The sequence below is a fragment of the Lithobates pipiens genome, unplaced genomic scaffold (genome assembly GCF_037356315.1).
Source record: "Lithobates pipiens isolate NorthernLeopardFrog02 unplaced genomic scaffold, aLitPip1_a1.2 Scaffold_1, whole genome shotgun sequence".
Classification (NCBI taxonomy): Eukaryota; Metazoa; Chordata; class Amphibia; order Anura; family Ranidae; genus Lithobates; species Lithobates pipiens.
The window spans coordinates 227,061,388-227,087,872 of NW_027507685.1; the positions used below are offsets into that span (position 1 = coordinate 227,061,388).

Below are 26,485 nucleotides of genomic sequence, written 5' to 3' on the forward strand. Positions count from 1 at the left end.
TGCCTTGGTCCATCCCTATTACACATCTTGTGTCCTGCTGGGTAGTTTGGATGATAAGATTCTGGGCTTCTGGGAACAGATCTTCACCATGCCCATGGAAAAAAATAAAAGATGATACTGAAATACCAGCAGAAGCATTTGCAGAAATAGATAAAACATGCATATGCCATAGCACAGATAGGTGGCATAAGTTGCTGGCAAATTCAAATCAGGACACTGAACGGTTACCGGTGGAACAAAGACTTGGCCAAGGTTTATTGATGGTACATGGTTTTCTTTTTTTTTTCTTAAATCAACAGCCTTGGATTCTTCTGCCATTCATAATTAAAAGTAGATGTCAATGGTTTTGTGTAAGTGCAAAACATCAGTGTCTTCTGTTCTTTGCCCACCATATAGAGGAAAATACTAGAAGAACCACCAATAAGACGATAGCTAGACATATGCCGATTATTCCTCCAGTGAAGTTTTCACTGCCACTGAAATTGTTGTCACTGTTCTCACTGCTGCTACTGCCAAGATCAGTTATGTCCTGTGAATGCCCTGCATAAAGAAAATAAATAAATAAGAACCAAACCAGGTTTTGAAAAATTATAAAATAGACATATATAAAGTAATCAATGTAGCTATAATTTCTCAAATTAATTTTCTGTTTATTACTTTTAAATAACATCAATGAGAAGCTCTCCGGCTACCAAAGTCTCAGACAAATTTTAGAAGCTGTTGACTAATTTCATTTTGGTGGACCTTTCCTTTAACATGTAATAGGTCAGCTTCCAGGGGCCATTTTGTTGTGAACACAAAGGCGCTAAATGTATGTACAGATTAGACATGTGCAGAACGGAAAAATGTGTTTTGTTTCCTTTTGGATAGATGTTACTGATTTTGTTTCATTATGGAATTATGGAATTCGCTTAGTTTCATTTAGTTTTCAATAAATAATAATAAAGTTTCGTTTTCGTTAAATATCATTTAATTTATTAAAGTGGATGTAAACCCTCTATATACCCAGTGAAGCTAACAGCCTCAAATGATACACAGAGATTAAACAAATCTCCCTACATATGTTTTACATGTATATCTGCTGTCTTCACCTTGATATACTGATTAGAAAGTGCACAGTCTGTTAGAATTCTTACTTCCTGGTTCCCCTGTAGGAGGGGATCATTGCTAGACACTGTGAGAGACTGAGACAGATGATTGGAGGAATGGCACACACCCCCTCCCCACACATAAAGAGCTTGCAATCTACCTCTTCCGACACACAGTTCAGGGTCCTGTCAAAAGTTATCAGGCTGTTAACTAGGGATGGGCCGAACACCCCCCCCCCCCCCCGGTTTGGTTTTGCACTGGAACATCTCGCACGGGCAAAAAGTTCTAGCAAAAATGCAAACTCTATTAAAGTCTCTGGGACATGAACATTAAAAATCAAAAGTCCTAATTTTAAAGGCTTATATGCAAGTTATTGCCATAAAAAGTGTATGGGGACATGGTACTGCCCCAGGGGACATCAATGCAAAAAAGTTTTTAAAACAACTATTTTTTCAGGAGCAGTGATTTTAATAACGCTTCAAGTGAAACACTAAAAATGAAATATTCCTTTAAATATTATGCCTTGGGGTCCCCTTGGTCTGTCTGTAAAGTGGCGCATTTGTGCAATGTGTAGAACTGTGCTGCAGCAATAATGACATTTCTAAAGGAAAAAATGCAGTTTGAAGCTGCTCACGGCTGAAATGTATTGCAGGCTCCTGGCAATATAGATGAAAATCAATTAAAAAAACGGTGAACCTTTGGGTCTGGTATGGGTTTTAAGGGGAACTCCACTCCAAAATTGTACAAAGATTGGCGTGGGGTTCCCCAAAAAATCATACTAGACCCTTATCCGAGCATGCAGCCTGGAGTTCAGGATGGGGGCAAGTGCTCCCCCCCTCCTGAACCATGCCAGGCCCCTCAACATGGGGGGGTGAGTGCTTTGAGGCAGGGGAGCACTGCACCCCCCCACCCCAAAGCACCTTGTCCCCATGTTGATGGGGACAAGAGCCTCTTTCTGACAACCCTGGGCTGTGGTTGTCGGGGTCTTTGGAGTTCCTCTTAAAATCTATGCCAGACCCAAAGGGCCTGGTATGGATTTTGGGGGGTCCCATGCTGTTTTTTTTAAATGTTGGCATGGAGTTCCCCTTAAAATCTATTCTAGACCCAAAGATCCTGGTATGGATTGGGGGTGGGGACGAGGGACTTTTGTCATGTTACAACCAAAAACATAAATGTATTTTATGTGATAAACCAACACAAAGTGGCACATAATTGTAAAGCAGAAGGAAAAGTATAAATGGTTTTCAATTTTTTTTTTACAAATAAATATCTGAAAAGTGTTTCATGCATTTGTATTTAGCCCCAGTCAATAATTTGTAGAACTACCTTTCCCTGCAATTACAGCGTCAAGTCTTTTGGGGTATGTCTCTACCAGCTAACTAAAATCTAGTGGAACCAATTGCCTATAGAAGTCACCTAATTAGTAAATAGAGTCCACCTGTGTGTAATTTAATCTCAGTATAAATACAACTGTTCTGTGAAGCCCTCAGAGGTTTGTTAGAGAACTTTGGTGAAAAAATAGCATCATGAAGGCCAAGGAACACACCAGACATACCAGGGATAAAGTTGTGGAGAAGTTTAAAGCAGGGTTAGGTTATAAAAAAATATCCCACCCAAGCTTTGAACATCTCATCGAGCACATCTCACATCATCGGAAAATGGAAAGAGTATGGCACAACTGCAAACCTACCAAGACATGGCCGTCCACCTAAACTGACAGGCCAGTCAAGGAGAGCATTATTCAGAGAAGCAGCCAAGAAGTCCATGGTAACTCTGGAGGAGCTGCAGAGATCCACAACTCAGGTGGGAGAATCTGTCCACAGGACAACTATTAGTTGTGCTCTCCACAAATCTGACCTTTATGGAAGAGTGGCAAGAAAAAAGTTATTGTTGAAAGAAAGTCATAAGAAGTCCCATTTGCAGTTTGTGAGAAGCCATGTGGGGGACACAGCAAACATGTGGAAGAAGGTCCTCTGGTCAGATGAGACCAAAATTGAACTTATTGGCCTAAAAAGAAAACAATATGTGTGGCAGAAAATTAACACTGCCCATCGCCCTGAACACACAATCCCCACCGTGAAACATGGTGGTGGCAGCATAATATCGTGGGGATGATTTTCTTCAGCAGGACAAGGAAAGCTGGCCAGAGTTGATGGGAAGATGGATGGAGTCAAATACAGGGCAATACTGGCTCCCATACACACTATACAACTTTTGTTGTCTGATTTCCTTTAGATTTACCAAAAACCATGTAGTGCAATGGCCTGCCTGACTGCATACAAATTTAAACTCTTATGTCACGTACACATAGTCGGAATTTCCAACAAGAAATGTTCGATGCAAGCTTGTTGTCGGAAAAAAAATTTGGGAGCTGGTTCTCAAAATTTCCGACAACAAAATCTGATTGTATGTACACAATTACGACGCAGAAGAGCCACACAGGCTATTGAACCTAATTTTTCTTGGCTCGTTGTACGCGTTGTACATCACCACGTTTTTGATGTTCGGAATTTCTGACAACATTTATGCGACCTTGTGTATGCAAGACAAATTTGTGCCAACATCTGTTCGAAATAAAATCCAGTTTTGTTGTCGGACTGTCCAGTCGTGTGGCATAAAGGTTTGACCACATATATGGTTTTGGTAAATCCGAAGGAAAAAATCTACAGAAAATTGTATAGTGTGTATCCAGCTTTGGAAGAAAACCTGTACACACGGTCGGAGAATCCGTCGGAATGTGTCCTATCGGACCGTGTTGTTGGATAATCTGACTGTGTGTGGTATGCATCGGACTGATTCCGTCTGAATATCCGTCGGACCCAATTTTCCAACTTGTTGGAAATATTTCTCGACCAACTGGTTCGATCGGACATACTCCGATCATGTGTATAGAATTTTTAACGGACAAAGTGCCACGCATGCTCAGATAAAATTCCTACATCAAAGCTATTGGCTACTAGCCTGAACATAGTCCCATCGTAACAAAATTACATCATCACGTTCTGAATGATCGTATTTTTCGACAACTTATGCCGCGTACACACGGGCGGACTGTATGGCCTACTTAGTCCGTCGAAACACATTTCAGCGGACAGTCCGCTCGTGTGTGGGCTTCAGTGGACTTTTTCAGCGTGCAGTCTGGCGGACTAAGTATTTCGGATTTTTCGAAATTCTGTCCGTCATACTTTGGTTTCAGCGGACAATCCGCTCGTCAGTAGGCTAGTTCAACGGACTAAGAATGGCGCATGCTCAGAAAGGATTTACACGGCGGAAGGGTGCTTTGCTGTGTATTGGACTTCCTATTTCTAGTCCCGTCGTACGTGCTGTACACGTCATCGCGCAAGCTTTCGACGGACTGTTTGTGCATCCGTGTGTGGTCAAGTCCGTTCATTCGAAAGTATGACGGACTGTCCGTCGGATTGTATGACGGACTAAGTAGGCCATACAGTCCGCCCGTGTGTACGCGGCTTTAGTCTGACCGTGTGTATGCAACAGTTTTGGACAAGATCCGACGGACAAAATCCGACGGATTTGGTTATCAAAATCTCCGACCGTGTGTACATGGGCTTAGAGTCTGCAAAAGACTTGAGACTGGGGCAGAGGCTCAACTTCTAGTAGGATAATGACTCTAAACATGCAGCCAGAGCTACAATGGAATGGTTTAGATCAAAGCATATCCATGTGTTAGAATTGCCCAGTCAAAGTCTAGACCTAAATCCAATTGAGAATCTGTGGCAAGACTTGAACATTGCTGTTCACAGACGCTCTCCATCCAATCTGACAGAGCTTGAGCTATTTTGAAAAGAAGAATATGAAAAAATGTCTCACTCTAGATGTGCAAAGCTGGTAGAGACATCCCCAAAAAGACTTGCAGCTGTAATTGCAGTGAAAGGGGGTTCTACAAAGTATTGACTCAGGGGGGCGCTATACAAATGTACACCACACTTTTCACATATTTATTTGTAAAAAAAATTGGAAAACCATTTACCCTGGAACTCTTCTACATGTTGGTCATTTTTTTGTACAAGTTTCCTACAAAATTTTAATTAAAAGATATTGAAAGTAAAAATGTTGATGAAGCCAGAAAGACACAGCAAAGTGAAGCAACATAAAAAAGGAGAGAGATAGGTAAAGAATCACTACAAATATGCAACAACCAGGTAACTTTGTAAAAATGATGTAAAAACGTGTACTTCACGTTATTTAGGAGCACCCAACTTACTTGCCATGAGTGGTAACATGTTGCTGCTGTGATTGGCAGAACAGATATAGATGTCATCATCCTTCAGGGTGGTGTACATTGACAGTTGGGTGAGGTAGGTGATGTCCGGGAAAGGTAAGGTCACTTTCTCCATCAGACTCTCTGACACCGGCTCTCCATTCTTGTATAATGTCATGGAGATGTATTTGGGATAATGTCCATATGCCTGACAGCTCAGTTTGTATGTGGAATTTGCGATTAATATGAAAGTCAGCACCACAACTGGTTGTTCTGCCGGAGAAGAAGAATGACGACAAATTCCAGAATTATCAGACACACTTTTTATCAGGCCACATTGCAGCAATTCAAGCAATGACAATAAAATACAATCTACATGAGAACTCTACACTATGCACTTGCCTAACCAAGAAGACCCCTGGTTTAAAAATTTTTGTTGGATATCCAAAATTCATGTTAGGTTTCACACAGTGTTGCCAGAGTTTCCACTAGGTGGCATTGTTCAAACACATATGGTGATGTTCCCATTGTCATTGACTTTTTTTTTTATACAACTTGCTAAACCTTTTTTAACATGTTCAACACAGAGGAACCCTTAAAATAACTTTCTCAGGGAACCCCTACTAAAAATTTCTATATCTACAACTCATGACACATTACTGTGATAGACAGTGGGATGAATGCTCCTTACCAGAGGTGTAACTAGAACCTTCAGGGCCCCAGTGCAAGAAACCATAAAGGGCCCCCTGACCCACCCTTCCATCTGAGCCCCAGGCTTCCAGTTCTGGGAGGGCATTCATGGATATCCTCTCAGGCGTGCCCCCTGGGGCATGCATTTAGCATGCTCTGTGTCCTTCATACACAGCTGATCACAGATCATGGTAAAGGGCCAATCACAGCAGCCCTTTACAATGTGATCAGCTTATCACACGTAAACAGACTTGCCAGCTATTGGCAGTTCTTTCTACCCACGCTATGTCTGTCTAAGGAGAGCGGTTAACCAGAAAGACTGTCAGTACATTGTTTACAATGATAATCAGGGTTCTGAACATCAGGCAAGGATTATCAGTTCAGCCTATCAGTGCCATCTTCCGGTACCCATGAGTGCTACCTATTTGTTCCACTTATCAGTGTTCATTAATGAAACCTATCAGTGCCCAGCAGTGCTGCCTATCAGTGCCCATCAGTAGCGCCTATCAGTGCCACTTATCAGTGCTCATCAATGTGACCTATCAGTGCCCATCAGTGCCAACTATCAGTGATAATCAATGCCACCTATCAGTGCCCATCAGTACTGCCTATCAGTATACGCCTTTCACTGCTCATCATTGTCACCTATCAGTATTCATCACTGCCACCTATCAGTGCTGCCTATCAGTGCTGCCTGTCAGTGCTCATCAATGCCGCCTATCAGTGCTGTCTATGAGTGCCTATCATTGCCGCCTATCAGTGCTAATCAGTGCTGCCTATCAGTGCTCATCAATGCTGTCTATCAGTGCTGTCTATGAGTGCCCATCATTGTCGCCTATTAGTGCTCATCAGTGCCGCCTATCAGTGCTCATCAATGCTGCCTATCAGTGCCCATCAATGTCATCTATCAGTGCCCATCAGTGCTGCCTATCAGTATACGCCTTTCACTGCTCATCAATGTCACCTATCAGTATTCATCACTGCCACCTATCAGTGCTGCCTATCAGTGCTCATCAATGCCGCCTATTGGTGTCCATCAGAGATGCCTACCAGTGCCACCCATCAGTGTTCATCAATGCCGACTACCAGTGCCCATCAACAAGGCTCTGTGCTGAGAGTGTCTCTCTCATACAGCTCAGAGCCTGAACTAACCTCCCTTGTACAAATGGGAAAGGAGAGAGACAATCTACTCCTTCTCCCCCAACCCTCTCCTCCTGTGTGTGCACCACAGGAAGTGTGAAGCTCAGCAGTTGAATGATCAAATCCAGCTGCTTAGCTTCACAGACATTACTCTGAAAAATGCCCCCTTTGTCTTGACTTCCTCCTTAAAGCGGTAGTAAACCCGCGCATTTTTTTTTTTTTTTTTAAACCTGCAAAGCAAAAGGCATAATGAGCTAGTATGCACCGCATACTAGCTCATTATGAAATACTTACCTTAGAACGAGGCCCCGACATCTGGCCCGATCCACGCCAAGGGAGCTGACATGCTCCCTCTGCGTTTCTTCCGGGTATCGCGGCTCCGGCGCTGTGAGTGGCCGGAGCCGCGATATCGTCACTCCCGCGCATGCGCGCGGGAGATTTCATTCCGGCCACCGGCCACTGCCGGATTTTCAGGCCGAGAATCCCCTTGTGCGCATGCGCCGCTGCAGTCAGCGGCGCATACCGAGGGGGATATCTCCTAAACCGTACAGGTTTAGGAGATATTTTTTTCACCTACAGGTAAGCCTTATTATAGGCTTTCCTGTAGGTAAAAGTTAAAAAATCGACTATACAACCACTTTAAAAATAGCAGTTCACTTCCTGGTGTGTGCCTAGGCTCTCCTGTGTCTACAGCCTCATAGATGTAGATTTGCAGTGTGAGATCATTGCTGCCTCTGACTGCTAGCTATAGGAAGTTTGGAGTGAAATTTGGTGATATGAGAAATGGGTTGCTCACTGATCTCATTGATGGAGGCTCTGCCATTAGGAAGCAAAGCCCTGAACCTAAGATGGCCACCTCCACAGATAGACATCGTGTAGGACACAACATAGTAAGTCAGTCATGGTGAACCACAAACAATAGTGGGGACTAGATATTTTCCCTTTGTCTGCATTGTTTTGGGAACTTCCAGAGTTGATCTCCTCGCACTTTGATGTAAAACAGGCCTCAATTTGTAATGAAAGTGGTTCTAAAGGCTCAATGTTTTTTTACCTTCATGCATTCTATGTATGAAGGTAGAAAAACCTCCTCTGTGCAGCACCTCCCCCCATTATTGTCACCTAAGCTGCATCTTGATCCAGCGATGTGCATGAGAGCCAGGGACTCTCCCTCCACATTGGCTGAGACAACGGCTCCCGCTACTGTCAATCACAGCCAATGAGCCAATGAGGAGAGAGGCTCTTTGTGTGAATGGACACTCAGAGCCGCAGCTTGGGAGTGAGCCTTCTTGGGTGCCCTCATTGCAAGCTACTTGCTCTGGGGGCAGGAGGGAGGGGCCAAGAGCATCGCCGATTGACCCAAAAAGAGGAAAAATTGGGACTGCTCTGTGCAAAACCACTGCAGAGTAGGTGAGGATGACATGTCATTTATATATTTATTTGTTAAGGAAAGCCTTTAGAATCAGTTGAAGTAATATAATTTTTTCACTCCTGAAATGAGGTACCAAAATGCTTGCACACACTTGAGGTCTAAGAAAGAGAACACTGGACCACCGACATAATGTATCAAATGGGTATCCAGGGAGCCATGGAATGATCCGACCCCAAGGGGAGGGGTAATGGAGGGGCGGGCATGACCTGGTGCCAGGAGCCAATGAAAAGAAGGGGAGTGGTAAGTATCTGAGAGAAGTAAGGGGAGGAGCCGTATAAAAAGGGGGCGGAGCTTATGCGGGGCCAGTGCACGTGGGGAATTCACAGGAGGAGGCAGCTTTCCCACCCTCCCTCCCTAATGTGGGGTGGTTTGAGCTTAAGGTTATCGGTATCTGGCTGGTCGTTGTTTTTTCTTTCTTTCTTTCAGGGGCAGATGGCTGGTCGTCACAACAGTGAAAACGGCCCTTTTGGGGGCTGCAGCGTTATCTTTCTGGTGGTCTTTGACGGTGGCGGTAAATGGAGGTGATCTAAAAGGGGTGGGGGGCTCATCAGTAATATGGGGCCTCTCCGGTGTATTCCCGAACGGTGAACGGAATACTGGGAGTTTTCACTGCAGGAATTGGTTGTCTCCGGGCGGTCACAGCTGGAGGCCTGGTTATGTTAATGGTACCGCAGTGAGGTTGGTTTTTGGTTATAAAGTGGGTCACCGTCAGAGATCACCAGACTGGATTTTGGTTTAAAATGTTGTTTATGGTTGTATATACGTATTTATATATTTATATATTTATATACATATCTTTGGAGTGAGTTAAAATTTTGGTGTGTTAATAAAGGCTGTTGTGGCCAGTTTACTCCAAAGAGAAGGTGTGGTCTCATTATTATTATTATTAAAGGTTCATAGAAGGGGCTAGAGGTGGTATGGGGTTAACAATAAGAAAGGGGACATTTGTGTCCTCTGACCACTGGAGGCTCACCTAAAAAATAATTTGGCTTTAGTCTGATAGGTCCTTTGTATCATTGGGCTTAGATGTCAACCTAAAATGTTTACTTGGTTTTCATTGGAGGTGAGAAAGATCAGAACCCCTATTTGGTTTTATTGCTATACAGAGATCCATTAAAGAGATTTCCTTTTACTTCTGCTGTTTTATCAGACAGGAAGTGAAGGAAAAATCTCTAAAGCCTCATAAAACACAATCAGACTTTCCGACAACAAAACCGTGGAATTTTGTTTGAAGGTTGTTGGCTCCAACTTGTTTTGTATGCACACAAATGTTGGCCAACAATAACGAATGTAGTGACGTACATGATATCTCCATTACGAAAGCTGGTTTTACAAGACCGAGCGCTTCCGGCTCTTCCTTGATTCCAAGCAAGCGTGTTTGTACTTTGGACTTTTGTCGGATGGACTTGTGTACACATGATCGGAAAAGTCCAACAGCACACATTTGTTGGCGGAAAATTTGAGAACATGCTAGCCAACATTTGTTGGTGGAAAGTCCGTCAACAATTGTCTGATGGAGCATACACACGGTCGGACTTATCGCCAACAAGCTCACATCGAACATTTCCAGACGGAAAATTCGGTTGTGTATACGGGGCTTAACAGCAGCACAGAAATAAAAAAATATTTTTAAAGTGGAATGTGGGAAAGCTAGAATCCCTGTCAGATTTGTATTGCTGTATGTATCAATACTGCAGATTTTCTTCCTTTTCCTGTTTGGTAAAACTGTTGTCACCAGGACAGGAAGGGAGAAGAAAACTCACCAACGGAGCCTTGGATAGCAGTAGCTAGAGACACATGTTCTAACCTGTCCCCACACTTTCCAGAAATGTGAAAAAAAAATACTTTGGCATACACTTTAAAAAGCTTTACATCCACTGATCCATTCACCAATTCCATGCAAAAGTGATAGAAAGTACCTCTCCTGCTAAGTGTGCAGTTTCCTAGTGAGAGCAGCTCATATATATGTGGAACACATCTACTCTCCATACTGTCCTTCATCTGCTCCAACACCGTCTTGTTCTTGTTATTTTTGTCAGCGAAGACCTGCGCTCTTGGGTCATCTGCAATCCAGCTCCCATTCTCCGTGCTGAAACTCATGAATGGTTCCCCATTGTAGCGAAAACTGAATGTCGTGTCAAATGTGCCGTCATCATAGATCATACAGCCATCCAACAACTGCAACACTTGGAATTCTGAAATCACAAAAAATTCAAATCAAAATGGTAAGTTTGTTTTTATTCCAGTTTGTGGCATTCACCTGGCTATGTCTTGTAGACAACTAAAAGACTACAGGAATTGCAACATGAAGAATGTGAACTGAGCTTCTGACACTCGACCCACATGGGCACCCATATGGGCACCATCCCCATCAAATTATTATAGAACAAAACAAAAAAAGAACTAGAATCCACAATCCCCATGGAATAAATCCCAGGGTAAGGTAGTCTATATATGAACACACCATCAGCCATATTTGAAACCATCGGATATGGTTGATGGCGAGGTCAGATATACCGTAGATTACCTATGAATGTGGTTTTTAACAATTGTAATAAAGACTTAATTGATGTGACGTGAATTTTTCCTATTTTGGAACAATTGAAAATCCTGTGTTTTGTGGTCTCTCCATTTACCCTGAGATTTATTTCGATTTTGGATTCCAATTTTGTTTTGTTCTATACTAAATAAATTGCAAGCACTCCTTAGCCCCATGGTCACACTGGTACGACTACAGCAGGGATATGCAATTAGCGGACCTCCAGCTGTTGCAAAACTACAAGTCCCATCATGCCTCTCCCTCTGGGTGTCATGCTTGTGGCTGTCAGAGTCTTGCTATGCCTCATGGGACTTGTAGTTCTGCAACAGCTGGAGGTCTGCTAATTGCATATCTCTGGACTACAGGTAGGACATGCGATTTACAAATCGTACCTGAAGTAGCATCTAATGTGTTTCTATAGTAGTGTCTAAGCCCTTGTACACACGGTCGGACATTCCGACCACAAAATCCGTCAGATTTGTTCCGATGGATTTTGTCTGAAACTGGTGTTGCATACACATGGTCCGACAAAGTTTTCGGAAAATCCGATTGTTCGGAACATGTTGACGTTCGTTCGTTGCGGTGAGACTACGTTCAGGCTAGTAGCCAATAGCTTTGGTCTCGTAATTTGATCTGAGCATGCGTGGCACTTTGTCCGAACGAAATTCTCTACAAACGATCGGACAAAGTCTGATCGGATCATGTTGTCGGAAAATTTTATATCGAGCTCTCAAACTTTGTTGGTTGGACATTCCGACGGAAAAAGTCTAATGGAGCCCACACACGGTCGGATTATCCGACAACACGGTCCGATCGGACATTTTCCGTCCGAATGTCAGATAGGGTTGCCACCTTTTCTTCAAGCCAAACCCGAACACTTTAGCGGCATGGGACACCTTTGGGTGCCCCAAGGAGAGTAGTAATGTGGTGTGCATAGTGTGCAGCAGCGAACGGTGGGTGTGGCCAAATTGCTCTGACATCATCACCCCGCCACCCAGTGATGCTGAACTTGACCCAAGACAGCCACCTGCAGCTCCCAGGTGGCAACAGATTTGAGTGACTATCTCGGTTACTTGAGGAGCCACCACCCGGTTTGAATAATGTGTCCGGGTTTCAGTCTGCCTGAAACCTGGACACATGATTCAAAACCCTGACTGTCCGGGTGAATCCTGGACAGGTGGCAACTCTAATGTCAGACCGTGTGTGCAAGGGCTTAAAGAAGAACTGCAGTCTGCTCATATAATTTGTAATTAAAAACATCTTTGTCATTCTGAAGCTTCCTTCCAACCACGTTGCATATTATTTTATAAATACTGTGATTCTGTACTTGCCAAATATGCTGAAGAAATCTCCATCCACTGAGTCTGGCTGCAACCATTTTAACTGTGGGCAGCTGAAGCTGCTGCCTATTCACTTCCTGAATTTACACAGACACACAGAGGCACACCTCCAGCTCTGCAACTCTCATTGGCTCTCTTGTGACTTACCCCCCCTCCCTTTCTGGCAAACTCTCACAAGAGTAAGCGAGAGAGCTGTGCATGGTGTCATAAGCCTAGGCTAATGACCAGACAAGAAACAGGAAGTGGGCTGTATAAGGTATTTACTGGCGGAAATTTTTTTACTATCCAAAGTTAAAACAACAAGGGGAGAAGATTTAATAATAGTTTAATTGAAAAAAATGACAGAAGTTACACTTTAACCACGAGCCTCTTTCTGAGATTTGGTGGTAAAAAACAGTTTTTTTTGCTAGAAAATTACTTAGAACCCCCAAATATTATACTTTTTTTTTTCTAACACCATAGAGAATAAAATAGCGGTCGTTGCAATACTTTCTGTCACACCATATTTGCTCAGTGGTCATACACTTTTTTAAATTAAAAGATAAAACAGTAAAGTTAGCCCAATTTTCTTTTTATATTTGAAAGATAATGTTGCGCTGAGTAAATTGATACCCAACATGTCACACTTCAAAATTGCGCCCGCTTGTGGAATGGCGACAAACTTTATGCCCACGATCGGAATTCTTGCCAGAAAAAGCTCTGATGGTTTTCCTGTCGGAATTCCGCTCAAACTGTCTTGCATACACACGGTCACACCAAATTCCGACCGCCAAGAACGCAGGGATGTACAACACGTACGACGGGACTAGAAAAAGGAATTTCAACACCTAGTAGCCAATAGCTTCCATCTCGTAGTTGAATCTGAGCATGCGTGAGTTTTTGCAAGTCGGAATTGCATACACAAGATCGGAATTTCCGATAGAACGTTTTTCCATCTGGAAAATTGAGAACATGCTATGACATTTTTTGGGGAATTCGGCCAGCTAAATTCCGATGGAGCATACACGCAGTCGCATTTTCCGATGAAAAGCTCTCATCGGTCTTTTGCTGGCCGAAATTCTGATCGTGTGCACGCAGCATTACCATTCAAAGTCTCCATAGGCGACGTTTAATAAAATTCTACAGGTTGCATGTTTTGAGTTACAGAGGAGGTCTAGGGCTAGAATTATTGCTCTTGCTCTACTGATTGCTGTGATACCTCACATGTATGTTTTGAATACCGTTTTCAAATGCGGGCGCTACTCACGTATGCGTTCGCTTCTGCATGCGAGCTCGGGGGGACAGGGTGCATTTAAAAAAAAATCTTATTTTTTTTTACCCTTTATTTTTTTATTTTTACACTGTTCTTTTAAAAAAAAATTATGTCAGTTTTATTCCTTTTTATCATGAAAAAAAAAAGCATGACAGGACCTCCTAAATATGAGATCTGGGATCCAAAAGACCTCAGATCTCATATTTACACAAAAATGCAATAAAAAAAAATAAAAAAAATTGTCATTTGAAAAAAAAATGGTCCTTTAAGAGCTATGGGTGAAAGTGACATTTTGACGTCGCTTCCGCCCTGCAATGGTATGGAGACGGGTGGGAGCCATCGTCCCCTCACTCGTCTCCATACCCAGAAAAGAAAAGGATCCAATCGCCTCCGCCACTGCCAATGGCTCCGGTAAGTGGTGGAGAGCACTGGAGTCCGCCGCAGAGACCACTATTATCGGAAACCGGACCACCCGCTGAAGAAGAGGATACCGGGGTTATGGCAGCTAGCTGCTGCCATAACAAAGATATCCCTCTTCAAAGTCAGGACGTATATCGGTGTGAAGCGGTCCAGAAGTGGTTAATAGATACGATTTCAAGTAGTATGATTTGAGAAGTATTTAATGTATTACTTTTTCAGGATGATTTCTTTGCCATAGACTGCAAAGCATAGCTCTCAACTGTCCCTGATTTCGAGGGACTGTCCCTGATTTGCAAAAAAGTCCCTCTATCCCTCTTCCATCCCCATTTGTCCCTCATTTTGGTCTGATGTATATAGATGTATATAAAATGCACTTTTTATCTTTCAAAAAGTGTTTCCCAGTGCCAAACTTTTCATCCAATTTCTAAATTGCTGCATTTGTGACTTTCAAAAGCCAATATAAAGGAATAGTGGCGGTAAATAAATCACTTGTGGGTTTAAATCTTTTTTGTTTAGAATTCTCCTTTCAGAAGGCGTGGCAGGGTATGTGTCCTATGCCTACATACTTTTGTTAATAGGTGTCCCATATTCCCATTTCAAAAAGTTGAGAGGTATCATACCTGTGTCTATATCAGCACTACTTGAGCCCTGAAAGAAGTGAAAGATTAATCATTTGCTAATTAAACTTTTGTTCATAACATCACTGTTCCCAGGGTTGCCACTTTTTCTTCAAGTCAAACCCGAACACTTTAGTGGCACATAGAAATGTTTTTTTAATACATCTATTTTGCTAATAAATAACATTTCTAATCATATGAAGTTAATAATATGAGTCCCCCTTTACATTAGTCCACAGAGTTCCCCTTTTACATCTGAAATCGCAGAGTTCCCTTTCACTGTAAGGGGGGACTCTGCAGACTCTGATGTAAGGGAAAACTCCAGGAACTCTGACATAAGGGATGCTCTGGGATTTAAGGGGGAACACTGAGTACTCTGATGTACAGAGAGGACTCTGATGTAAGGGGGAACTCTGATATAAGGGGTGCTCTGAGAACCCTGACTTGTCCTAGTGTACTCACTCAGAGGTAGGAGAGAGAAGGTGGAGACTTCAGTCACAGCACAGACAGGGATGGATGGTGAGCTCACTCACCCCTTGACGGTCAGCACCTCTCATCCAGATGTATTTGAGGCTGCTGGACTTCAAATTTACGGCCCCCACTATCCTTTTCTGAGGCACACTGCTGAGGATTGGAGTGTGGGCAGACACAGAGGGGTAGGGGTGGGGGGAAAAGGAGCAGATCGAGCCCTCTCTCCTTTCCCGTCTGCGTGTGGGGGGGGGGGGGGGTTGTTAGTCCTGGCTTTGGGCAGCATGAAAGAGAGTGTAACAGACATTCCCAGCTTAGATAACTGCAGCCAGCATCCCTGCTGGGAAGTCATAGTCCAGTCTTAACAATTGGTCTGGGTTTCAGGCAGTCTGAAACCTGAATGCATGATTCCAAACCTGAACTGTCTGGGTGAATCCCGGACAGGTGGCAGCCCTAACTGTCCCCCCCTGTAACATGGACAGCCCCTCTAACTGAAGTAGCACTGAAGTTGTATCACATTACAAATCTCACAGAAGTAGTGTTGAAGTAGTAGGAGATAATATAAGTATGAGATCCTGAAGGCCTCCAGTTTGTCCCAGTAATCAGTGACCAGCTTTAATCCTTTCGCTGAGCATTTTTTGTACTTTCTTTGCACACATATTTAAAAATAAATATTTTAGGCCTGCAGATTAGTTAAAACCCACAAACCTCTACAGGCATACCCCGCTTTACGTACACTCACTTTACATACACGAGTACTGACACATTGGCATCCATGGAAAATCTTGGTCAGCTTGACATGGCACTGCTCCCAGTTTATTCGATTTTGGGGTCGGCCAGCTTGTCTAGGTAATCATTATGCCTGTAAATTACTATTGCAATGCAGTACATGCACTGAGACGTGAAAAAGGGTATTGCTTCACTTAACCACTTCAGCCCCGGAAGAATTTACCCCCTTCCTGACCAGAGCATTTTTTGCAATTCGGCACTGCGTCGCTTTAACTGAAGATTGCGCGGTCGTGCGATGTGACTCTCAAACAAAATTTACGTTCTTTTTTTCCCACAAATAGAGCTTTCTTTTGGTGGTTGTAGCAGCTACAAAATAGGGGATAGTTTTAAGGCATTTTTATTAATAATCTTTTTTTTTTCTAGTAATGGCGGCGATCAGTGATTTTTATCCTGACTGTGACATTATGGTGGACACATCGGATAATTTTGACACATTTTTGGGACATTGGCATTAATACAGCGATCATTGCTAAAAAAAAATCGCATTGATTACTGTAAAAATGTCACTGGCGGTGAAGGGATTAACCACTAGGTGGCGCTGTAGGGGTTAAGTGTGTCCTAGGGAGTGATTCCAACTGTGGGGGGGAGGGACACGACACTGATCACTGCTCCCCATTACAGTGTCCTCACCGTGAGACGATCGCGGGTATGCCCAGTCTGCGGGACCCGCGATCACAGTCACGGAGTTCCTGGCGGGCGCACCTGCAAGCAGACTCTTAAAGGGCAATGTACAGGTACATTAATCTGCCTGAACGTGCCCTTCTGCCGCAGTATATCTCCGTGAGGCGGTCGGGAAGCGGTTAAAATACATTTTTTGTTTTATATACATGCTCTGGTCCCATTGTTACTTAAACGTGGGGTACGCCTGTATATCGTTTCTGAAAGCAGATACTCTAAATCAGGGGTCTCAAACTGGTTGCCCTCCAGCTGTTGTAAAACTACAAGTCCCATGAGGCATTGCAAGGTGGACAGTTACAAGCACGACACCCACAGGCAGAAGCATGATGGGATTTGTAGTTTTCGCAACAGCTGGAGGGCCACCAGTTTGAGACCCCTGGTCTGGAGAATAAAACAGTGATAGTTCTATTTTTTTTTATGTCACACAACATTAGCGCAACAGTTTGCCTAGCTCAATATTTCAGTAAAAAATACAATAAAGTTAATATTGGACCTTGCAGATGGAATATATTATCCAATTTTTTGGTCAAATATAGAATTGCCAAGTAAACAGATACCCAACATGTCAACAATAAAACTGTGCACCCACAATACAGTGACAAACTTTGGTACCCTAAATTTTCCATAGATGATGCTTTAAAAACTCCTACAGGTCATCAGTTTAGAGTTAATTGTGAATAACGGCCCTAGAATTTTTGCTCTCCCCCTGGCATGTGCGACAATATGTAACATGTGAAAATCAATGTTTTCATGCACAAGCGCCCCAAATGCATGTGTCCTTTTTTGTGACAAGGTCTCAGGGGTTTTTTGAAGCTAATGGAGCACAGATTGTGCAACATTAGCTTCTTCTCTGGCAGCCAGAGAAAGTGACTATCGGACCTGGAAGTGTTGTTTTAGGGGCCGGAGAGTTGAAATTATCTGGTGGTTCTACAGTGGCCTGATCACTTCCACCTGACAGCCGACAGCCGGCTTGTCAGATTTACACACATTCCCAGGGAGTGTTTGTAAAACTGCCCGCTGCTGCCAATGTATGACATACATCGGTGGAAGCAATAGAGATAAAGCAAGGTGCACGTTTCCAGCACACTTACCAGCCAGTCTGCAAGCAAATTAACCACTTCAATACAGGGCACTTTCGCCCCCTTCCTTCCCAGCCCAATTTTCAGCTTTCATCGCTCTAGCGCTTTCAGTGACAATTGCGCGGTCATGCTACACTGTACCCAAATGAAATTTTTATCATTTTGTTCGCACAAATAGAGCTTTATTTTGGTGGTATTTATTCACGACTCCATTTTTTTTTTGCGATATAAGCGCAAAAAAAGTGGAAATTTGGAAAAAAAACAATATTTTCTTTTTTCTATTTTAAAAGAAATCCAATAAAATCAAATTTTGTCATAAATTTAAGCCAAAATGTATTCTGCTACGTTTTTGGTAAAAAAAATTCCGTTAAGTGTATAATAATTGGTTTTTGTGATCACGGACATATGTACGCAAATGATCATGTACATATGTGTGCAGGTGATCACGTATATACGTGTGCAGATAATCATTGGGACATGTGATTTTAGTGGGACATATGTGGGGGACATGTTTTTATTATTAGGGACATGTGTATTTATTATTTGGGGACATGTATGTTTTGGGGACATGTGTGGGGACATTGTGTTTATACTGTGTGGTGTGTTTACACTGTGTGGTGATTTGTGTATTACACTAGACTGGTGATCAGTGAGTAAAAAGCTGTAAAAAACAGCTCATACTCACTGATCATCAGCTGGCTGCAGCGATCTGCTCTCCTCTCCTCAGCGATGACTTCCGTGTGAGGAGAGGAGGAGCCGATTGCCTAGCAACCAGCTGTTTGTTTACATCACATGACGGCCGTGATTGGACACAGCCGTCATGTGATCAGGAGGGCCAATCACACAGCCCTCCTGCCGATCTGAGATGTGCCGTGTCTGGGTGACACTGGCGCATCGGGATCGCTCCGCTGCGCGGGCACGCGCGCGCGCGATCCCGCTCCTTCTGATGGACATTCCTGAATGTCCTATCAGAAGTAGACGGCTCCCACCCAGCCGTATATGTGCATTGGCCGGGTAGGAAGTGGTTAAGCACTGTGGGGTTGATTTACTAAAACTAGAGTGCAAAACCTGGTGCAGCTCTGCATAGAAACCAACCAGTTTTTTGTTAACTGAACAAGCTGAAGTTAGAAGCTGATTGGCTACCATGCACAGCTGCACCAGCATTTTGCAGTTTAAGGCTCCCTGTTAAGGTTGCCACCTTTTCTTCAAGTCAACCCAAACACTTTAGAGGCGCATGACAATTTTTTTTTATTGTATAAACTATATATATATATATATTTTGCTATTAAGTAACATTTCCAATCATATGAAGTTAATAACAAGAGTCCCCCTTTACATCAGAGTCCACAGAGTTCCCCTTTTACTTTTGAACTCGCAGAGTTCCCTTTCACTGTAATGGGGGGACTCTGCAGACTCTGATGTGAGGGAGAACTCTGGGGACTCTGACATAAGGGATGCTCTGGGAACCCTGATTTAAGGGGAAACACTGAGAACTCTGATGCACGGAGAATCTGATGTAAGGGGAAACACTGGTCTCTGGTGTAAAGGGGGACTCTGATGTAAGGGGTGCTTTCAGAACCCTGCTGTGCATTAGTGTACTTACTCAGAGGCAGAGGAGAGAAGGGAGGGGGACTTCAGATGCAGATAGGGATGGATGGTGAGCTCACTCACCCCTTGGCAGTCAGCAACTCCCATCCAGATGTAACTGAGGCGGCTGGACTTCAAACTTCTGGCCCCAACTTTCCTTTTCTAAAGTCACAGCGCTGAAGATTGGAGTTTGGGCAGAGGGATAGGGGTGGGGAGAAGAGGTGCAGATTTAGCCCTCTCTCCTTTCCCATCTGTGTGTTTGTTTGGGGGGGGGGGGGGGTTGTTAGTCCTGGCTTTGGGCAGTGTGAAGGAGAGTAACAGACAGTCTCAGATTAGACAACTGCACCCAGCAACCCTGCTGGGAAGCCATAGTCCATTCTGAATAATGTGTCCGGGTTTCCGGAAGTCTGAAACCCGGACGCATGACTCCAAACCCGAACTGTCCAGGTGAATCCCGGACAGGTGGCAACCCTACTCCCCGTTCTTCCTGTCCGTGAGACGATCGCGGGTATCCCCACAGCAATAGAGTCTGTGGGACCCACGACCCGACTCACGGAGCTTGTGGCGGGCGCATGCCTGCTATGCAAGCCCCGCAAGATCATGTAATATAATGTGATTTCGCACAGCGGAGCCAACCTGCCACAGTAAAACTGCGGCGGTTGGTCCGCAAGTGGTTAACTTTATTTTACATTTTTTTATTTCTTCAGTTGTTACCTGGCTTAGGCCGAAATGATATAATACATTCCAGGAGTCTTCATGGTATTTTTTTTTCTTTTATCTGGAGGAGAGGAGGGGGGGGGGGGGGTTTCTCAGCTAAGCACACCCTACTGCCTGCATGCATGAGTTATGGGCAGATGATGGATTCCAGGGGATAAACGCTACATGAATCATCTGCCCTTACTCAAGATGGCCTCAGCTAGAAAGTGAGTTCTCAGCAAAATAAAGCATGGAGACGTGGAAGGATGGGTGTGTTTGCTTTGAAAATTAGAAATGAAGTAAATAGCATTTTCAGTTTGTGGCGCTCAGACACAGTTTAGCTCCAATTTAAAGAAACACATCTTATGAGGCTATAAATTATGAAATGTTCACTTACCTTCAGTATCATTCATATAATTCCTATAGTCCTCAAATCGTTTTTGTAGCATTAACTGGAATTTATATTCATCAATCGAGGCATCCAGTAAGTTGCCAACGGTACTTCTAAACCACGGTACCCTGCGCTCTATAACCCCATTGTCACTGTCATACCAGGACAGCATGATGTCATCCAGGGATCTGGTTGTGATGTAGGGTGGGTAGTCATATGTAGAGTCATTAGTGATAGTTGTGAAGTAAAAATGTGAATGGTTTTCTGTACAAGAGAGAGAAAAGTGCAGAAAATAAACATTGCTTGTAAAGAAACTGGAAGAAAAAGAAAGCTTATAATGACCTTCTTTATAGGATATTGAACGCCAAAACTTTTTTCCTTTTGAGTTTTGGATAGGGCAGGGTAGGGTTATGCCCCGTACACACGGTCGGACATTCCAACCACAAAATCCGTCGGATTTTTTCTGACGGATTTTGTCCGAGACTGGTGTTGCATACACACAGTCGGACAAAGTTGTCAGAAAATCCGATCATTCGGAACCTGATAACGGTCGTTCGTTACGACAGGACTACGTTGAGGCTAGTAGCCAATAGCTTTGGTCTCGTAATTTGATCTGAGCATGTGTGGCACTTTGTCCGATCGGAATTCTCTACAAAGGATTCAGAGCACATGAGCCAGTGATGTCCCTGACTGCATGTAATTATTATTATATTATACAGAATTTATTTAGCACCACCTACTACTTTCTACTCAGTCACAGTAGATTCACTATGGCCAAGGTGCTGCTGCAGCCTCAGCAACATAAATAAATGTTGCAAGTGTAGCACTGACCCTCGAAGGAGTGGCTGAATTTAAAGCGGGGTTCCACCCTAAAGTGGAACTTCCGCTCATCAGAACCCCCCCCCCCTCCGGTGTCACAGTTGGCACCTTTCGGGGGGAGGGGGATGCAGAGTCTATGCTTCTTCCTGTACCGCCGCGCTGTCTGCTGGGACACACGGGTCCCAGAGACAGCGCGAAACATTCCCATTGCGCTGCATGACTCGTACATGCACAGTAGGGAACCGGGAAGTGAAGCCACAACGCTTCACTTCCTGATTCCCTCACCTAGAATGGTGGCGGCAGCAGCCGAGGGCCGAGCGATCGATCGGCCTCAGCTGCCAACATCGCTGGACCCTGGGACAGGTGAGTGTCCATTTATTAAAAGTCAGCAGCTGTAGTATTTATATCTGCTGGCTTTTAATAATTTTTTGTTCCAGTGGACTTCCTCTTTAATGGGCTTACCGTTACCCTTCTTCACCTCAATTTGCGTATAGGGGTTTCCCGTGGTAGATGACCCAGAAACTATAGAGACTGACGACTAAAAGGGATTTTTATTTGTAAAAACATAATTAACAACAGTCTCTCAGTATAGGATCAGAGGGTTTAGGTAGAAAGTCCAGGTACTCTTAGGTAAGTATAAAATAACTCTCTTACTTTGAATAAATCCAGAGAATAGCCATTCACACCTGGATCTTCACTCTGGTTGGATAGTCCTTCTCTCACAAGGCCTAGCAGCCAACCGGGTGCTTAAGTCAGGAACGAGTCTCTGCCACAGACTTTGTTATAGGACATGAACAAGGAAACTTGAAAACTTTTAGAACACTCGTGTGGTACCATTATCTTGCAGCTGGTCCAGCGATACCGCACGGGATTGGATTCACTAAGGTCCTTCAGCTTTTCCAGGCTCTTGCTGAGAAACCAACCCTTGGATGGCCTTCTCCAGAAAGAGTCCTCCCCTGGGTAACTCCAAAGTTGCTGGGCCTCTCTACAACTTCAGACGGTGCCGGACCACCTCTGAATCCTTTCTTTACTTTCCTCACCTCAGGCTAGCCAGCCACGAGACGTAAAGTCAGGTGGATCCGCACCCCAGGCCATAGGCATCCTGAGGGCTGGTCAGCAGGACCAGGACCATGAGGTCAGAACATACTTCTGGACCAGAAAAACCCCGAACCACGTGACATCCGCATCTTAAGTACCCTCTCGTAGAAAGCACAGCAAGAGTGACCCTCCCACTGGGCTGGCTCAGAGAAAAAGTACCCTTAAAGCACCCAACCAGACTGTTTCCATGCCTGCCAGAAGTGACAGCGCCCCCTATGGCCAGGCCGAACACCCTGCAGGCCAGTCAGACTGATGCCGAGGTCAAAATTTGGAGTAATTAATCCCAAACCAAACTGCGGTTTAAGGGTAACATTACATTTTCAAAAACACATAGTGCATGCTCTTCAGGAGTCGGCACTACACAAGCTTGCTTTCCGGTTTGGGGCGTGCGTGTGTGTGCGCCCCCTGCTGGCCTACACTGTGGTTGGACACAGGGCGGTTTTGTTAGCAGGGCCCAGCCAATGATTTATAGCTGAGACCTACTGATCAGCTGTGTCCAATCCCAGTAAAAACACACAGGACTCCTTACACAGAGCAGCGATCTGGATGTTTCTAAACAACCAGGTCTCTTAGTAAAAGCAGCACACATTACATTGATTTGGCACACATTTAACCCATTGATTGTCCCTAGGTGTTAACCCCTTCTCAGACAGTGTCATTAGTACAGTGTCTGTGTACATCATTATATCTGATCACAGTATTAGTGTCCCTATTGATGTCAATGTCAGTGCACCTCCCAGCGATGGTTTGCTAAGCCTCCTACACATGATCGGATTTTCCGTCGGGAAATGTGTGATGACAAGCTGTTGGCGGAAAATCCGACTGTCTGTATGCTCCATCGGACAACTGTTGTCGGACTTTCCGCAGACAAATGTTGGATGGCAGGTTTTAAAATTTTCCGCGGACAAATGTCCTGTTGTTGGATTTACCGAGTGCATGTACACAAATTCGTCGGACAAAAGTCCAAAGTACAAACACGCATGCTCGGAAGCAAGGACGAGACAGAAGTGGTCAGTCTTGTAAACTAGGGATGGTAATGGAGAATTAAGATTCGTGACGTGGCAAATTATGAAATCTCGAAATGCAGCGCACAATTATCTTCTTCTTTAATGGGATAATAATAAAGCTGCTTTGCTGGTGATACTAATGGAGTTAATGCAAACTAATTTTCAAGGGCTTTTTTCTTATAGTGATATCCAGAAAATTATTATTATTTTTTTTTTTTTTTTTTTTTTTTTAGTAAGTTACAACAACACCATTATCCCAGCGTTTTTAAGATACAACTATGTTGGTGTCCCTTGTCAATTTTACAAACAAATAAAATTGGACATGCTATCTGTCAATAGAACTTAAACAAAAAGTGCATTCTATCAGGGCCGTCTTTAAGGCAGGGCAAAAGGGGCAGCTGCCCTGGGCCCTGTCATTGTTGTGGGGCCCAAAGCAGCTGCCTCATACTTGCCAACTATCCCAGTTTACATTCCCTTATCCCTTGAGGTTTTAGTCCTGTTGTTGTGTACAGACGACTCACCTGCAGACCCTGTGTTTACATGTAAATAACCAGCATTCATATGTAAATAGCAGTGACATGCATATGTAAATAGCTGAGGCCAACGGCATTGATATGTAAATAAGGCAGCATTCATATGTATATCATGCCCCCTGCAGTGAGGAGATGATGTGATGTAACCTACAACAACCAGTGAGCAGTATTACTGTACAGTAATCTCTAGCAGCCAATCAACAAGCCAAAATTGTGTGCTGTAACCTCTAACAACTAATCAGTGAGCCTTAAGGAGTGCTGTAACCTCTAGCAACCAGTCAGTAAGCAGTAATGATATGCTGTAACCTCTGGCAACCAATCGCAATCGCTGCCTGATCTGATACAGTAAACTGATTTTAAGTCTAGCTGTTATTTATTGTACGTCTCAGAGAAGGTGGAGAGTGAAATTGCATGGGGGGAGGGGGGGCCTAAGCTAATTTTTGCCCAGGGCCCAATCAATATTAAAGACGGCCCTGCATTCTATGCATCCAAAAATATAGAAAATATACCAAATCAAATCATTATTCAACCAAAAAAAGTAATGTAAAAGCAATAACACAAAGGGCAATAATAAATAACACGTTATCTCCTCCGATTCCGCAACATGTCTAGCTGAGGAACGGCCATTCAGAAATTAACTAAAAAGCATCAAATGAAAAGCACGAATCAACACTCACCAAACTTCTCCTAACACGAAATTAGCAGAAGGAGCCCAAAGGGTGGCGCCAAAGAGCTGAAAAAACACATAGTACGTCACTACATTTGTGTTTGTTGGCTGACAATTCCTTGCCGTTTGCATGCAAGACAAGTTTGGGCCAACGCCCTTTGGACAAAAGTCCATGGTTTTGTTGGCCAATAATCCGATCGTGTGTATGGGGCTTAACTTTCACACCAGCCAATTATTATACACTCATTGTGATATATATTTTTTTTTTTATGAAAGAAATGTAGCAGAATACATTTTAGTTTAAATGTATGAATACATAACATTTTTTGATTGGATATGTTTTATAATAGAAAGTATAAAATATTGGGTTTTTTGGTCTGTTTTTGGTTTGCATAATAAAAAAAAAACTTAAAAAAACCCAGTGAAGAGGGACCCCCGCTGGTCGGGGACCCCCACATTGAGAGGTCCTCTCTAACTGGAAAGATGGTGGGGACTGTGGGGGCGACATCCTTGGACAACCTCCCTCCCCGCTCTTTGGAACCACCCCTGCCCATTCCCAACCTTTTCCCTAGTTACAATCCCTCTGGTCACCCTCCCCCCACCTCTCCCTTATTTCTTTGTTTTCGTTTTCTTTTTTTTCCCAACACTGATGACTGACCTCCTTCTGCTCTTGACCACCCGAACCCAGATGACTATCAATCGCTCTACATACTCCACCTATCGAGACAGATGATACCAATTCTATCCGTCCAAAGTTTCCTAACCTGATTGTTGTAATGCGGATTTTATGCATCATACTTTGAAATAGGTACAAATGTCCAATGCATTGAGATATTAGGTTAAACAACACTAAGTGGAAACAAGTTTTATTAATGATTTACCAATACACGCTGTTAATTAAGCTTGTTATTGTTTGCAATGTACACACATTGTCAGTTCATCTATCTGTTCCGTGTGTATTTGCATATTATTTTCAATAAAACTCTTTTACGGAAAAAAAAAACCCAGTGGTGATCAAATGCCACCAAAATAAAAAACTCTGTGTGAAAAAAATTATATACATTTTATTTGGGTACAGCATTACATGACCACGCAATTGGCAGTTAAAGTAGCGCAGTGTTGAGTAGCAAAAAATGGTTTGGTCATGAAGGGGGGGGGGGTAAAACTTTCCAGAGGTCAAGTAGTTAAGATCAATGACATGTACTGTAACAGTTGACCATGCCTTCTGCTACAGAGATAGTTATCCAGGGGCATCAAAATTTTGCTATCGGGCCCCATGATTAGTAGCTACACTCCATTTCTCTATTTAGTAATACATGGATTTGCTGAAGCAAAGGGAAGAAAAGAAAATACATGAAATTGTAATGTAGATCTCCTACCTGCAAATACAAGGGGAAGAGATGAGAAAAGTATCAGCAAAGGTAACATAGGGAATAGATATCCCTCCATTATCCAGCTACGGATGAGACTTCCACCTGCTCGGTGTCTCATCCAATCTATGATAGAACCAGGCTAACCTGTGTCTAGATTTCGAGATATAATTCCCACACTGCTGCCACCCAACAGGTCTAGGTGTGTCCTGGCATTTTCTTGCCAGGCCCAAGTAAATGCTTGTTACTAAAACTTTATGTAGAAAACTAAAAAAAAAAACAATTACATGGCATTCTGTGAATGGCCGAGGGGGGCACAGAAAAGATACTATCCCTCCCATGTATGAGGGCCACAGTCATAACCCAATGCCCCAAAAGTACAGCTAGAGCTAGAGGGCATGAGTATGTTTTATGCGCTTGGGTGTAACTTTCATTTTTTACAATAAAAAAAAAAAAAATTGTTAATGAACTTTTTTTTTTTTTTTTATCACGTAGGAGACAAATAGTCCCTTATGTGGTGATTTTTTTGTTGACAGGTTCTATGTAATGAGACACACAGGGTCTAAAA

General features: G+C 43.4%; 1 protein-coding gene across 1 annotated transcript; it reads right to left on the bottom strand.

Moving 5' to 3' along the window:
- Positions 1–228: 228 nt before the first annotated feature.
- Positions 229–26,027, bottom strand: LOC143988988 (major histocompatibility complex class I-related protein 1-like). The gene is made up of 5 exons (XM_077488973.1): positions 25,927–26,027; positions 20,430–20,687; positions 10,487–10,762; positions 5,312–5,581; positions 229–540 (listed from the first exon to the last, which is right to left on the bottom strand). The coding sequence occupies exons 1-5, from the start codon at positions 25,994–25,996 to the stop codon at positions 365–367; spliced, it is 1,050 nt and encodes a 349-aa protein (XP_077345099.1). The 5' UTR covers positions 25,997–26,027; the 3' UTR covers positions 229–364.
- Between the last annotated feature and the right edge of the window lie 458 nt (positions 26,028–26,485).